A 14,004-nucleotide genomic window follows, 5' to 3' on the forward strand; every position below is an offset into this window, starting at 1 on the left:
AGGGGGGCGTGCCATCTCCCACCTCGGCCCTTTCGCTTTTTTTTTTCTCCCACCACAAGGCGGTGTGACGGAGGTTTTCACCCCTAGCTTGGAACCAGATCGCGTACCTTGACCAAAACCCCTGAAAGATGTGGTCCGAGCGGGTCGCCAATTAAGTTGACCCACCTGTATCACAACAATCCCATCTTTTTTAAGCTCAACATCCTATCAATCGGTAGGTGTACAACCATATTCGTACAACAGCCGTTAGGATTGGCTCCCGAGTCCATCCATCCACAGTCTAAAGGATAACATCATTTCCAGTCAAAGGCTTCCTCGATGTACTCGAAACAGGCTTTATTCCTTGCTCTCCTCGTTCTCACGTTCTTTTATATAACCACACGATGGAAAACTCTCTCAGGGTCTCTCTCCCTCTCTCGCCGCGCCGCGCCGTCCCGTTGAAATCGTTCGTACCTACCTAGACGAAGTACAGTGTAGACAAAGGCGAGAAACGAAGTAATAAGTACATACAACGTACTTCGTACATGACAGCGTATTCAGGAACCACATAAACGGTCCAGAATCCCCCGCATTCCACAACGGGCCCCCACAGAACCCCCAGGCCGCCTGGAGATACTTGCACCGCATTCTCCGGCATCATCCCTTCCGCCCGGTGCCGCTCAGGCAGTTAGTTCTCCCCGAGAGACAGGGAAAGGCGTAGTTCCGATCGGAGTTTGTGTGGCGTGATGGCTATGCTTCGCATGCAAAGGTCCCAGAACAAAGCACTTTCGAGTAGAACCGGACAAGTGAAAGCCAAACCGTAAGACTTGATGCGTGCGCGTCCCCCAACCCGTGCTTTTGTCTAATGATTGATTCCTGGATCCCCTGTTTGTCTGAAACACCGTCAAGACTACCCATTGGGTCTCGATGCAACATGTCGTGACCAGAAGATTCATAGCGATGGAACGGATTGTAAGCAAAGCGCCAACACACGTCAGCACTTTCAAACTTTGATCCAGCTCAGCTCCTTTCCAGTCCTTGAGACAAGACGAAAAATGTCTGCCGGGAACTAGCATTCTTCAAAACACCCTCGTGTATGAGTCTCCTTTGTTGGTTTCGTGCTTGAGTACGTCGCTCATGCCATACGGCTCTGCGAATCGGCAGCTTCGTAAAATTGGGCTCTCTTGGTGGTATCGTATTCATCTTGCATGAGTGTTCCAGTTCAGCTGTCCAAGCATCAATCTCATTCTGGTATGATGCCGAGACTGAGACGCTTTGTTTGGCATCTTATATCCTGTCAATTGACGGGATGGACGGCCCTCGACGAAAGCAATCGACAAAATGTCTCGCAATATGGGACACTTGCCTGGATTTTGCACCCCCGTCCGCAGGGTCTTAAAGGAGATGGGGGAATCCAAAATTCATGCCCCCTTCAATAAACTGACAAGTAAATACATGAACCGTAGGTGCTGTCATTAAGGTTCCGTCAGAACTTGTCCATGCTTCCCGTCAGAGAATCCAAAAGCCCTACCACCAGTCCGACCTGATGTGTACTAAACGCCAGCGAAAAAGTCCGTCACTTGGTCATATACATAAACACATAGCATCTGTCATATACGGCGCCTGCAAGTTAACCAGAGAAAATAAAGCAAAGAACAGTGCCACCAGACAAGAACTATCACGCAGCTAGCTCCGTCAACGGTGCCGATCATAAGGATAAGGCTCGTAATACTCCCTCTCCCGTCTGCGGTCATGGATGCTGATGCGTGTGCGGTCCTCTTCGGGTGGCGGCGGCGGGGGCAGCATACGACGCGGAGAGGGAGAACGGGAGTACCTCCGCGGCACATTGATATAACGGTACGTGTCGTACTGCGGAGAGGGCGAGCGAGGGGGACAGCGCACGGGGACGGGGACGAGCTTCTCGCGCTCGATATAGACTTCCCGGGTTTCCGTGCGACCCTGGCGGGACCGGGACCGAGAACGGCGCTTCTTCTTTCTTTTCCTGTCCTCGGACGGATCGACGTCTACCGCGATGACGTCGATGGGTTCGGGTTCCGGCACGACTGGTTCGCATACGGGTGGAGGGAGCGGGATACAGGGTGGCGGTGGAGGAGGCGGCGCCTCGACCATAGGAGGCGGGGTACACTCCCGGGGTGGAGGGGGAGGCGGGGGGATGATGGTGGTACGGCGCGTGCGAATGGTAGCGACGTCCGGGATCGGGGGTTCGAGATAGAGGCGCACTTTGGAGCCGCGCGTCCCGCGGTAGTCTCTTGGGTAGGCTGAGGCGACGAAAGAAGGTCAGCGGATTACTTTGAGATGGGTAAAGAAAATCGGCATCTCCTCGTACCACTCATGGTGACGATAGGATGGTACTACGAGGCAGTGTTGGTGGGACGACACTGTCAGGATAGAGCCGGGGTTCTTCCGATGTGTCCCCTGCACGGGAGCCGTTGCGTAAAAAGGCAGGCGGATCTTCAACGTCGTGTCTGTCTCGGTGTCGATGAGCTTTGAGGTTTGGAATTCAGCTATCGATCAGGTAAAGAGTACTCTGCTTGGTGTCTGCGGAGGAGATACAGAAAAGAGAAAAGTCTGGGCGCAAACGAGGCAACGCGACGAAACAAGGTAAGCGACGAGGACCACGAGATGTTCGAATCAAGGATGGAAGTGGGATGGACGACCACGTCGGTTGGAACTTGGAACAGACTGACAAGTTGGAAAGGATAAAAGTGGAGGGAGCCTGGGAAACTCGACGTCCGACTTTGGGGTCCAGGAACAATGACGTAAGTCAAGGAACTCGGCTGAGTCAGCCACATGGGGTAGGCCTTTGATCCACTGTTGGGTCTACAACCACTACGAAGTACATACGTGATAGGCAGGTCAGGTGACCTGGCCTACGGGCGGGAGCCTCACATCTCTACCAGGCACAAATTCAGTCGTTACAAGCGCATGATATTTCTGGGAGGTAATATCAGTAATATTATTTCCGCGGTAATACCTCGCACATGCTCGATCAACGAGGATATAAACGGTCCGCCCCGGAGCTTTCCCATACGTCGTATGTTGGGCCATTTGCTCAACGACCTTTGCCGGAGGTGGATTGAACGGCAGAGGTGGGTTGGAATTATCGGCTTCCTAGGCCGAAGACTTCGAAAAGACTCTGCAATGGCGAACGGCCGTGTCGATGTACGGCTGGCGTCCGTTGCCGTTGGCCCTAAGGTCACTCGCAAGCTCCTCCAGAGTCGCCCGCTTCACGCCGGTGCCATATGAATAAACTAGAGGACCCCCGGAAACCGGAGGCAAGCCGCCCTGTTGATAATACTCAATAATAGATTGGATGTTGTGCCGCTGGGATGGAAGTCTCTCTATTTCCGTCCGTAGGTGCTCGATCCTGGCACTCATGGCCGCCTGATCCTGCCGTTGCTCAGACATTTAAGGCGAAGGATGGAAGACAAAACCGTGCACGATAATAAGGTATTAACAAAAAGCGGATTAAGAGACAAAGTGGATGGGAAGGTATGATCAGCTTTATATCGAAGAGGAAGGGACCCACTTTTTAGGGTTCGCCTGGGTGTACAACCTCCAGTAGGTATCTCACGATGCAGTTGCATGGAGTCGTATCCCTTCTCGGGCAACTTTCTTGAAGGTTACGTCGCCGGTCTTAATATTGGCCAGGACACTGGAAATATAGGCGAGAGGCGTCAGCACAACTTACCATCAAGTTGGCAGACAGGCATATAGATGAACATGGATGGGCAAGGCATGGTGCCCCCCGAGCAAAAGAAGATGATAGTCGGTAATGGAGGACTTAATCTTTTCCCCGCCGGTGCTCGCAAGCCGAGTCCACTTGCTTCTTCACGATGGCTAGCCGTTCCTTGTCTTCCTTGTGGGTGAGACCCGAAGGACGAGGTGTGCCGTCCACGGGGTCAGGGTCGGCCGAGTATGTGAATCCGTCATCGCGGACGGGATCTTCTGCCCTCCTGCAATCGAAACATTAAAGCATGATACAGGCTATGGATAGTAGAAACGGCGGAATAATATATGAATACTGAGTTCATTCCCTCATCCTTAGCCTCTACCCCTTTAAATCATAGAGGCGATGGCTGAGGAGATGCTACAAGACTGATTAAGTAACAGGATCGCAAAGTCAGCCTATGTTTGTGCCCTGACGTAGCCTCGTACACCACATGAAAGCGGCTGTCTATGGTCAGCGACTTGATCCCATCGACTTGCCCATCCAAGCCAGTTTCCAACGACAAACAGCCAGCAGTATTAAGATGGAGCGGAATTGCCCAATGCTATTTGCGCCATGCGCCAAACCAAACAAGAAAATATTTCAGACCCATGTGTCCAGCAACGCCGCTGCTCGTCAGAAAACAGTAAAAACAACATGTTGTCCCCAGGGCCGACATTAGTGGGCCGGCAATCGAACGCGTGCGTACTACCAGCGCGCAGATGGCCTGAGAAGGTCGGCAGCGGTGAGTGAGGGGAGGCTAGCCTGGGGCGAACCCCGAGAAGCCAGATGCTCGGTCCAAACGGCCCGCACCACACGACGTAGATCGCCCCATTTCACAAGTCCGTCGCCGAGTCCGCGGCTGGGAGGGAAGGCGTGGTGTCCGACGATATCATCGTCGCCCAGGGGCTGGGTGGTGGCCTTGGTGTAGTTGGGCACGCGGAAGCTGTTGCGCGTGTCGGTCTCCAAGACGAGCGTGACTGTCCGGCACCGCTGGGCGTGCTGGAGGATGACCTGGAGGAGCGTGATGCAGCCCCTCTCCGTCTTGAACTGGAGGCTGGGGAAGGCGAGACACTGGATGCGGTGGAGATGCAGGTGGTGGAGGTTGGGGAAGATGTCGGGGCGGAGGAGAACCATGTCGGACGAGTGGTTCACCCAGTGACCGCGGCGCGCTGTGCGGAAGACGCCGAATTCAAAGGCGCCCGCCTCGATGCTGGCACGACGGGCTTCGCGGCAGGCGGCGCGGACGCGAGGAGGCGGGTACACGGTCTCGAATCTGACGGCGGGTGGATCAGGCCGGGGTGCGGCATTATGGTTCTGAGCGTTGGCATGGTGGATGATGTGGTGTATCGGGCCTCCACCTCCACCTCCACCTCCGCCAGCACCAGCACCAGCACCGGCACCCGCACCAGCACCACCAGTCCCTCCTCCGCCAGCGCCGGCACCAGGACCGTGACCGGCACCGGCAGCACCATGGCCTACATTGGCAGCAGCAGCAAAAAGCGGCGGGGCTTGCTGCAGGTTGGCGTTGGCACCCGTCGCGTTGAGGTGAATGTTGATGGCGGCAGCGTGTGCAGGGAAGCGGCCGGGCGGTTCGATATAGGGTTCGAAGACGCGGTGACCAGGGAGGGCGAGTTTCCAAATCTTCATGCGGAGCTCCGGCGGGAGACGGTTGAAGATGGTAAACTTGGAATGGGTGTCGTTTGACTGAGGGAATAGGGGGGATTTGAGGGAGGTTGCAAAAAGAGAGCCGGAAAACAGATTGGCTCGGCCGTCGATGTAAAGACTCGAGTTGCGGTTTGAGGTGCCAAGCGATGAGTTGTCATTTTGGATACTGGACGCCTGTTTGCTGCTGCTGCTGCTGCTGCTCTTCTTGGTCTCCCTCAGCTCTTTGATCTCGAGCGCTTGTTTAGCAATCTCATTTTTGAGATCCGTGACCGCGTCAGTCAGTTGTTTCAAGGTGCTTGTGAGGGCAGCAACTTGGTTGGTATCAGCTGGCACAGCCTCATCGGTCATATGGTGGCATTCCTCAGCCATCTTTCATCAATCGGCCGGCAAAAGGTATAACAAAGAAAGCCAGATGCAGGTCTAGCAATTGATTTGTTGATTGTTTGCCTGTTTGCTTGTTGAGTGATGATGATGCGGGAAGGCCGGGAGTTGCCAGTCACGGTCTGGGTTGTTCGTGTTTCGTGGATGAAGCGTACTGAGTAGGGGAATGGAGAATGTCTTAGGTAATATAATAATTTATGGAGTACCATAACTTCTAGGGGCTAAAACCATAATCTACCAATCACACCACGTCGAAATTATACCTGGCATCAACTTGATGCCAAGGCCTGACCATATTGGTTGGCTTCAGAAATATGTGGGAAAACGGGCGCCAAGCCCTTAGTTCAAGGTTTGGATTACTAATAAAAAGCGTACTGTACGAGAATCTAAAATGGTAGAAGTACAGAGTACAAGTAGCAATATTGGTGGGGTAGCAATTGACGTACTTCGTATAATAGATAGCCTCTTGCCTACTTCGCCCTCTCCCATAATCCATTCTTCCCCCTCCCATCACCTCACAAGCCCTACGAATACTCCTTAGAGGCCAGCATCATGTCTACCATCACGCAAATCGAGTCCAAGGCGCACTTGGAAAGTCTCATCAAAGAGACTGCCATTGTCGTCTGTGACTGTATGTGGCCTTGTCCCCCCGCCACGATGGTCGCACCACTGGACCGACCCCTCGCTTTCCTTCCCGTCCCCTCATCCTCTTCACTCCCCCTCAATACACGAGCACCGCTGCTAACACGGGAACCATCATTCTAGTCTACGCCGACTGGTGCGGGCCCTGCAAGGCCATTGCGCCGTTCTTCCAGAAACTCTCCGAAACCACTGCTGGCGTCCCCAGCGTCCGTTTCGCCAAGGTCGACACCCAAGTCCATCGCGACATCGCCGCTGCCTACTCTGTCAGCGCGCTCCCGACATTCATCGTCTTCAAGGACGGCGCGGTACTCGAAAGAATCCAGGGCGCCGATCCGCGTAAGCTACAGCAGGCCGTAGCCAGGCTGGCGGGCCATCTGCTATCTGGCGGCGGCAGCAGCAGCAGCAACAGCGGCGGCGCCTCCGCATCCGGCAGAAACAACGGCAACTCCGGCGGAGCTAACGGCTCATGGAGGGGTGCCGAGCTCCCCCGGGGATATACGGATATTACGGACCAGATCGAGCCCAAAGGCAGCGAGCTGCTCAATGCGGACGACAACTCGGGACCCGTCAAGGTGCTTTTCGACGGTGCCAAGCCCAGCGCGTTAGGCGACAAGAAGGGCGAAGAGGCAAAGACCAAAGACTGGGTAGAGAGCGGCGAAGATGACCAGCTCTTGCTCTTTATGCCTTTCCAGTCCATGGTCAAGCTGCACACGCTTCAGGTATTTTATGTTTCATTGTTTTTTCCCGGTTTATACATATTCACTCTTGGCTAACTTCCATTTCCCCGCGTCAAGCTCACCTCGCTGCCGGCCAAAGACGACGACGATGCGCCGATGCGCCCCGGCAAGATCCACCTGTATACCAACAAACCGCACAACCTGGACTTTAGCGAAGCCGACGATACGCCGCCGACGCAGGCCATCGAGCTGACGGAGAAGGACTGGAACGCAAACGGCACGGCCAACATTGGCCTCCGGTTCGTCAAGTTCCAGAACATCACGAGCCTCGTCATCTACGTGGTCAGCGGCGACGGCGACGGCGACAAGGTCCGTCTTGACCGTGTGCGGCTGGTGGGCGAGTCGGGCGAGAAGAGAGAGATGGGCAAACTGGAAAAAATCGGCGACGAACCAGGCGAGTAGTGTGAAGCTTGGAGAGCCTACAGCAAGGAGATTCGACGTACACGATGATTACGTTCTTATGGGTGGCAAGGGCGGCCGACAAACAAATGCATTAATACGAGCGGATGGAACATGGGCAGTTTTTCTACCTAGCAATAGGTCAAATCAGTAGTTGCCGCCTTGTGAATTCTACGTGGCCGCCAAGGCCATCATTGCCATCGGCGTGGACAATCACGACAGTCACGGCATGGAGAGCAGCAGATTGAGGAGGGACGCATCCCTAAGAATAATTAATGCTCAAGATAAAATTAGGGTACCCTAAAATTAACAATATGTTCGACCGCCTCCCTTACGAACCAGCAAGGCACTCCCAAACCCCATCCCCGTCCTTTGCTGAACCCGGAGGCAAGACAAAATGACGGGAACGAGGCTTCGGAGCGCCGGAAGGAGCCAGAACGCCAGGACAAAGACGAGCCGACCTGCAATTTGATTGATCTGGGGCACGACTGACGCTGCGAAGAAGGTGACAAAACCATCCACGGGAATCAGGACTCGAGCAACACGGGAAATAAATTTCATGTCGTGCCAGCCGCACGAAGAAGAAAAAGAAGAAGAGAAAACAAGAAAGATGGGAGTCGCGGGTCGAAGGCTTTTGTACCTGAAAATCTGGCGCGGGTGGGGCTATTATGTCAGCGACGTCCCGGACCCTGAGGTGAGTGGACCCACTGACCCTGGACCCTGAACACAGACACAGACACCAAGGACGGACCTCAGCGGTTGATTTGTTATAAGAACGACGACTCGGTGTTATATCCAAAGTTGACTCGGGAGCGAGGTCAATCATTTTGACGAATGCAATCATTTTGACGAATGTAATATACAGGTGGGAGCACGTTCCTTGAACAAATACATTTTTTTTTTTCACCTATTGAGATATCGTACTGCTAAGATTTGTCCGGACCTACGGACGTACCTCATCATGAACCGAGATGGTTCTTCATATGACTTGCAATGAGAGCAAGTCTTGGATTCAGAAGACCAGACACACAGTGGAGCACGTGGACATGTGGTTACGGGTAACATTAAAGCCGGACCAGACCTTAGACGATACGTAATTCTCGGGTAAGGCAAAAAAAAAAAAAAAGAAAAAAAAAAAAAAAAAAAGGAAACAGAGATGGGCCGTGTAAGTGGGGCCTACTTCCTTCCCATATCTTTCACCCCCTCGGTATCCCACCATCATCTTCCCCTCGCTCTCTCCAGTCAACCCAGTAACGGAAGATATACCAAGATAGCATCATGGCGGTGTCCCAAGCTGCCCCATCATCTCGTCCATTCCCTCTATGCATGCATAACACCGAACGGCGGAGCGGCAGAGACTCCTCAGTCACCATCTACATCTACCCTCACTCATGACACCCCCGCCCTATCCGCTGCCTCCCTCGAGCAGCCTACCGCCTCTGTCCACCCTCTCAGCCCTGCCCCAAGGCCAACTCCTCGCAGCCCTCGACTCCCTGACGGCCCTCTATCGCCCCTTGCTCGGCACCTCCCTGGCCCTAGCAGGAGCCGGCGCTGATATCGCCCCGGGTTCGAAGAAGATCCCCCCGCCTTCCCACCCCAGCGACCTCCACGACTCTGGCTACGTCTCGGCGACGGAAGACGAGGATGACGACAATCCCGCCCCCTGTCCCCGCGAAGAAGCCATCGCCTCCATCCGCGCCGACCGCTTCGAGCGAGCCCACGCCGAGCGCTGGCTGACCGGCCTCCTCGGCCGCGCCGCCACCCTCCCCTGCCTCGCCTCCGACGACGACCTCCTGACCCGCGTCCTCGACCTCGCCTCCGGAATCCTCGACTCCTTCTACGCCCCGCCGCTCGACGAGGAAGAGGCCCGCCGGGAAGAAGCCGCCTCCTTCGCCCGCACCTTCTCTTTCATCCCATCTCTCCCCTCGTCGCGTGGCCAGGCGGAGGAGAAGGAGGGAGAGGAGAAGACTCCGCCGCCCATCGAGGTCCGCCTCAACGACGGCCTGGCCGGCACCGACTCCTCCGACCCAGACGACGTGGGTCTCCAGAGCTGGGGCGCCGCCGTCCTCCTCTCCGACCTCCTCTGCTCCGACCCGTCCCGCTTCGGACTCACCCGCCTGCCCGCGTCGTCGCCGCGCATCATCGAGCTCGGCGCGGGGACGGGCCTCGTCTCCATCGTCCTCGCCCACCTCCTCCCGCGCCTCGGCACCACTGTCGACCCCACCGTCATAGCGACCGACTACCACCCTTCCGTCCTCGCTAACCTCGGCGCCAATGTAGAGTCCAACTTTCCGCCGCCGGAAGACGCGGCAAGTTCCCACCCGGCTGCCCGTCCCATGGTGGCACCGCTGGATTGGTCGTCTGAGCTCGACGCCGCCAGGCCCCCTTTCCACCTCGGGGCCGACATGCTCGTCGCCACCGACGTGGTCTACGCCCCGGAACACGCCCGCTGGATCCGGGAGTGCGCCTCCCGCCTGCTCGCCCCGCATGGCACTTTCTGGCTCCTCATCGCTGTGCGCCGTGCGGGTCGTTTCCAAGATCTCCGGGCCGCCGAGACGGTGGAGGCCGTCTTTAGTCGCGAAGGGGACAAAGAGGTCGACTGTCCCAAGGGTCCTTGCGGGCGGAGCTTGGTCGTCTTGGAATCCGAGACATTGGAGAAGCGCAAAGGTATTGGACGCGGGGATGAGAGCGACTACCGGCTTTTCAGGATAGGATGGGCATAGTGAAGGACACAACTAGCTGGCTAGTTGCATGGCGTTCTGGACAACGTTGGAACATCAGCATGCACATCGCTTGAGACTAGAAGGATAAATATATGACAGACATATACAGCAATTGAATATTGAGCGACCATAGATAGGTGGTGTTTCTGTGGTATGAGCAACGTAAATGCACATTCACTCATGCATTTGTGACTTCGCATGCAGACGAGATTCCTTACCTGTCATGTTCCAGCTGATTCAGATAAGCATGCCTGCCTGCAGTGCAGCGCAGTGGCATAAGTAGGCGGAGGTTTGCCATCAGGATGCACTATAGTTGTCGGCTGCTACATGGCCGACCATCACACTGCCCTGTGATATTATAATGGTGATCTTATATGCACGGTAGGGATTATGCGCCCTGTGGGTGGTGGTAAGGCAATTGTCAGTAGTAAATACCTCCCAATTGGGGCTGCAAGGTGCACGCTCACCTTAATGGTTATCTAGAAAGCGTGGTTAGATATTCGTGAAGTCTATGGCTCGTGATATCTGTAAGGAGAATATCGATATTATGTTATCAATCCACTTCGTGGAATATGAGGCCTATGTAGCCGTAGCTCATAGAATGAGAGTGCTTGTCGCTCACGCAAGTTACGTCGGCATGCGTTGGTAAGACAAGAATGAGACTGAAGGGCATGAAGCCTATCGAGTTTGCAAGATGAACGACAAACAGAAACACAACGGAGTGGAAGGCCAAGGCCATGGACAGGTCTGGAAACTATTTTTATTACGTCGCTATGAAGAAGGCGCTTTTATCATGAATATCTACACGCTGATTAGGACGAGTCTGCCGAGAACAAAAAGGGAAGGGTAGGACAAACCTGGTTCAGAGCCGCATCATCAAGTGTGGCCATCCTCTTGGAGGCAATCCATTTCGACCGCACGGCGTGATGGCCTCGTAGTACGGGAGTCGATGTCCCCGAGCCCGTGTTGGCCGGGGTGGAAGAACCGGTGGTGGGGTTGGAAGACGTTTGCGCTGCGGTCGTGGCGGAATCGTCGCTTTCGGCATCTTTTTTGGATCGTTTCGATTTCGACTTGGATTTCGACTTGGACTCCTTCTTCTGCTTCTTCTTTTCCTTCCTTGCCGCCTTGTCGAGTTCGGACGCATCCTCTTCCTTGCTTTTCGACTTTTTCCGCCTCTTCTTGGACTCTTTACCGTCAGAGTCGTCAGAGGAATCTCCACTGTCCTTCTCCCTTTTCTTTTTGGACCTCTTCTTCTCCGCCTTGTCTGCATCCTCCTGGGTATCACTCGATGCATCCCTCGACTTTGACTTTGACTTTCGCTTCTTCTCCTTACTGTCGGCGGAGGCGTCGTCGCCATTTTCCGTTTCGTCCGAGGTGGCGGTGTCGGATTGCTTGGCCTTTAGCTTCTTGGCCGCCTTGCGCTCCTCCTTTCGTCGCTTCTTCTTGGCCTTTTCGTCTTCGCTCGAAGAATCCGAATCGGACGAATCCGAGTCTGACAGTTGCGCCGCCTTGCGCTTCTTTGACTTGACCTCGGTGGACGTTTCTGACGATTGCGAGGTCGGCTCCGTGGTTTTCTTGCCGTCCTCTTGCGGGTTTATGTCCTGCTTCTCCTGATCGCCGACCAGCCACCCTCCCCTAACGAAGCGCATCGGACCGAACTTGGTTTGGCAGTAGAGCGTCGTCTGCATGGCCACCCTGGCCTGTTTTTCCTTTTGTATCGCACCGTCGGATTTGCCGTTCAGACGAGCGAGCATGTCTTGGAATGCACCCATGCCGGTGATCTGCTCGTTCTTGGCTTGCTTAAAACCGAGCCCGAGCGAGTCGTCCTTGAGGGTGACGCGGACGAAGGAGGCGTTGGCGGCGGTGTAGTGGGCAGCCTGGGGGGCATCTTTAGCGCCGAGATACTGGCCTGGCTCCCAGCCCTGGGAGCGCAGGATCTTGTGACCGAACGAGTTGGTGTCGCGAGCCCATTTTGTGTTGTTCGGGTCTTTGTCGATTCTTCGACGACTGGATCGCGGTCAGCTGGGATGGCGCTCGAAATCGAGGACAATGTCTGCTGAACCTACACTTTGTTTTCGGCCAAGCCCATGGCTTCAATTTCCTGGTTGACTGTCGCCGTGGGGTGGAACGGAGACGGACAACACTGGATCTGAGCCGTGAAGAGCAATCGTGGAAGACGATAAGAATTTCATTTTCCTGGGCGTTATCGTGAAAAATTAGTGGGGTCTTGGAGTGGGATAAGGAACGTGGTCCGTGCGCTTGTACTTCACAGATAAGGCTTGATAAAAGCTGCTGCACTACACCGAGTCTCGGATATCTCACCGAGAGCGTACTTTCCCTGAATAGAGTTGCTGTATGAATACTTGACACGAAAAAGATGAACATAGATAATTAAGGCAGATATTATATAGCGGTGAAATAATATATATTGTCTTTATTAGCTATATAAATACTATGTTCGTTAAATTAACTGGATTGGTAGATATAAGTCTAGAGTCCTGTCACTGAACTGTTGTAGGGAAAGAGTCCCCCGGGTGCTTGCCATCTCAGCATGAAGTGATGCCATATATCAGCCCCAGGTATTCTTGTATTTTGGTACCTATGCATAAGAACAGACAAAGAAGTGTGATGTTTCTTTGTGGCAATGTTGATGGGCATCCCTGTTCATACTCTGCCATCTCATCCTTTCATCCCTTTGAGTGATATAGCCAAATGACCTACACCACCTGTATGTGAAAGCGAAAGGAAGCATCGCCGGAATCATCACCGGGAGCATCCCGTGAGTCGCCATGGTTACTACTCGTCAGCAGTCCCGTGAGGAGGCATCTCCGTCTGTCACCACTGAGTCGTGCATTGCCGAGTGGTCCGGTAATGGTTCGGCCTTTATCAACAGCAAGATGGAGGCAAATTCACCCAAGAAATCCAAATCCAAGTCCAAATCCAAACCCAGCACCAATGGCCACAGCACCAGTCGAGCCAACAGGGACACTCAGAAATTCAGAAACAAAAGCCTCAGCGCACAGCAGAAGATGACCGAGGTATGAACCCGTTCCACGCCAGGGGGAGCAAGGACTATACGATTGTAGCAGGCCACAGAACGAGCTAACAGAAACCTCCCCTTTCCGACTGCAGATGAAGAAACTCCAGGATGCTCGCCGTCGGAGGGTCATGAGCGACCACATGAAGAGCATGTCTGCTGTCAGAGAGCAGCTACTCGACAGCCTGGAGGTCGAGTTCCGCGTGAAGTGCGTCCTGCCACCCGTTGCCCTTGTCATGACATTTGGCCATCCTGATGTCGATGGGAGGCGATGAGTTTACACATTTTGACTGTGGTCCAGGGGAGAACAGCACCAATCGAACGTGGACAGATACTTCAGGGCTGTCGAGCGGCGCAAGAAGGTGGAGCGGAGACTCGTAGAGAAGCTAAGGATACTAAAGGGAATCAGCGTGGACTTTGGAAACCAGCTCGAGGCCACAGTCAACGGCCGCGCTGCCGAATCGGCCTAGTCGGCCCAGTCGGCCGGGGCTGTTGCGGAAGACACGGCCAAGGAGAAGGAAGAGGTTCCTACCGCTCGCCCTTCGGTATCGGATGCCCAGTAGCTTGAGGCAAAGTAGAGCAGTGGAACGACTCGACGGGTTGTCGTGAGTTCAGGGACGCTCACCGCACTGTAAAAGCAATCAATAGCCTAGGCGCAGGTATGGGATTCGCCTTTTCGCTTTCGGCGAGATGAAAAAAGTAGTGAAT

General features: G+C 54.6%; 6 protein-coding genes across 6 annotated transcripts; 3 read left to right on the top strand and 3 right to left on the bottom strand.

Annotated features, from left to right (window-relative positions):
• Positions 1-1,674: 1,674 nt before the first annotated feature.
• On the bottom strand, positions 1,675-2,333 carry ACRALDRAFT_2025194 (uncharacterized protein; the record flags this gene model as incomplete). Its single annotated transcript, XM_071020296.1, has 2 exons — positions 1,675-2,258; positions 2,327-2,333. The coding sequence occupies 2 exons, from the start codon at positions 2,331-2,333 to the stop codon at positions 1,675-1,677; spliced, it is 591 nt and encodes a 196-aa protein (XP_070876407.1).
• A 1,670-nt stretch (positions 2,334-4,003) lies between these two features.
• Positions 4,004-5,866, bottom strand: ACRALDRAFT_1060781 (uncharacterized protein). The gene has a single exon (XM_071016302.1). It carries the CDS (start codon positions 5,744-5,746, stop codon positions 4,418-4,420), a length of 1,329 nt encoding a protein of 442 aa, XP_070876408.1. The 5' UTR covers positions 5,747-5,866; the 3' UTR covers positions 4,004-4,417.
• Positions 5,867-6,215: 349 nt separating this feature from the next.
• On the top strand, positions 6,216-8,114 carry ACRALDRAFT_1047475 (uncharacterized protein). The gene is made up of 3 exons (XM_071015504.1): positions 6,216-6,389; positions 6,524-7,119; positions 7,195-8,114. The coding sequence occupies exons 1-3, from the start codon at positions 6,311-6,313 to the stop codon at positions 7,537-7,539; spliced, it is 1,020 nt and encodes a 339-aa protein (XP_070876409.1). The 5' UTR covers positions 6,216-6,310; the 3' UTR covers positions 7,540-8,114.
• ACRALDRAFT_206692 (uncharacterized protein) lies at positions 8,096-10,451 on the top strand (the record flags this gene model as incomplete). The annotated part of the gene is made up of 10 exons (XM_071022094.1): positions 8,096-8,234; positions 8,273-8,294; positions 8,350-8,401; positions 8,508-8,539; positions 8,574-8,584; positions 8,707-8,786; positions 8,831-8,845; positions 8,886-10,258; positions 10,284-10,304; positions 10,418-10,451. 10 exons carry the CDS (start codon positions 8,096-8,098, stop codon positions 10,449-10,451), a joined length of 1,779 nt encoding a protein of 592 aa, XP_070876410.1.
• Positions 10,452-11,006: 555 nt separating this feature from the next.
• ACRALDRAFT_1074468 (uncharacterized protein) lies at positions 11,007-12,405 on the bottom strand. The gene is made up of 3 exons (XM_071018246.1): positions 12,326-12,405; positions 11,117-12,266; positions 11,007-11,060 (listed from the first exon to the last, which is right to left on the bottom strand). Exons 1-3 carry the CDS (start codon positions 12,346-12,348, stop codon positions 11,031-11,033), a joined length of 1,203 nt encoding a protein of 400 aa, XP_070876411.1. The 5' UTR covers positions 12,349-12,405; the 3' UTR covers positions 11,007-11,030.
• A 482-nt stretch (positions 12,406-12,887) lies between these two features.
• ACRALDRAFT_2016546 (uncharacterized protein) lies at positions 12,888-13,931 on the top strand (the record flags this gene model as incomplete). The annotated part of the gene is made up of 8 exons (XM_071019847.1): positions 12,888-12,958; positions 12,999-13,038; positions 13,067-13,297; positions 13,356-13,553; positions 13,608-13,658; positions 13,725-13,736; positions 13,767-13,855; positions 13,907-13,931. The coding sequence occupies 8 exons, from the start codon at positions 12,888-12,890 to the stop codon at positions 13,929-13,931; spliced, it is 717 nt and encodes a 238-aa protein (XP_070876412.1).
• Between the last annotated feature and the right edge of the window lie 73 nt (positions 13,932-14,004).

The sequence above is a fragment of the Sodiomyces alcalophilus genome (assembly GCF_042370955.1).
Source record: "Sodiomyces alcalophilus JCM 7366 unplaced genomic scaffold ACRALscaffold_2, whole genome shotgun sequence".
Classification (NCBI taxonomy): Eukaryota; Fungi; Ascomycota; class Sordariomycetes; order Glomerellales; family Plectosphaerellaceae; genus Sodiomyces; species Sodiomyces alcalophilus.

Coding starts and splice junctions, on each gene's coding strand:
- ACRALDRAFT_1060781 (XM_071016302.1), bottom strand. CDS start 5,746: ATGGCTGAGGAATGCCACCATATGACCGATGAGGCTGTGCCAGCTGAT.
- ACRALDRAFT_1074468 (XM_071018246.1), bottom strand. CDS start 12,348: ATGGGCTTGGCCGAAAACAAAGT. Junction 12,267..12,325: donor GGCTTGGCCGAAAACAAAGT/GTAGGTTCAGCA, acceptor ACCGCGATCCAG/TCGTCGAAGAATCGACAAAG. Junction 11,061..11,116: donor ATGATGCGGCTCTGAACCAG/GTTTGTCCTACC, acceptor ATCAGCGTGTAG/ATATTCATGATAAAAGCGCC.
- ACRALDRAFT_1047475 (XM_071015504.1), top strand. CDS start 6,311: ATGTCTACCATCACGCAAATCGAGTCCAAGGCGCACTTGGAAAGTCTC. Junction 6,390..6,523: donor TGCCATTGTCGTCTGTGACT/GTATGTGGCCTT, acceptor CCATCATTCTAG/TCTACGCCGACTGGTGCGGG. Junction 7,120..7,194: donor TCAAGCTGCACACGCTTCAG/GTATTTTATGTT, acceptor CCCCGCGTCAAG/CTCACCTCGCTGCCGGCCAA.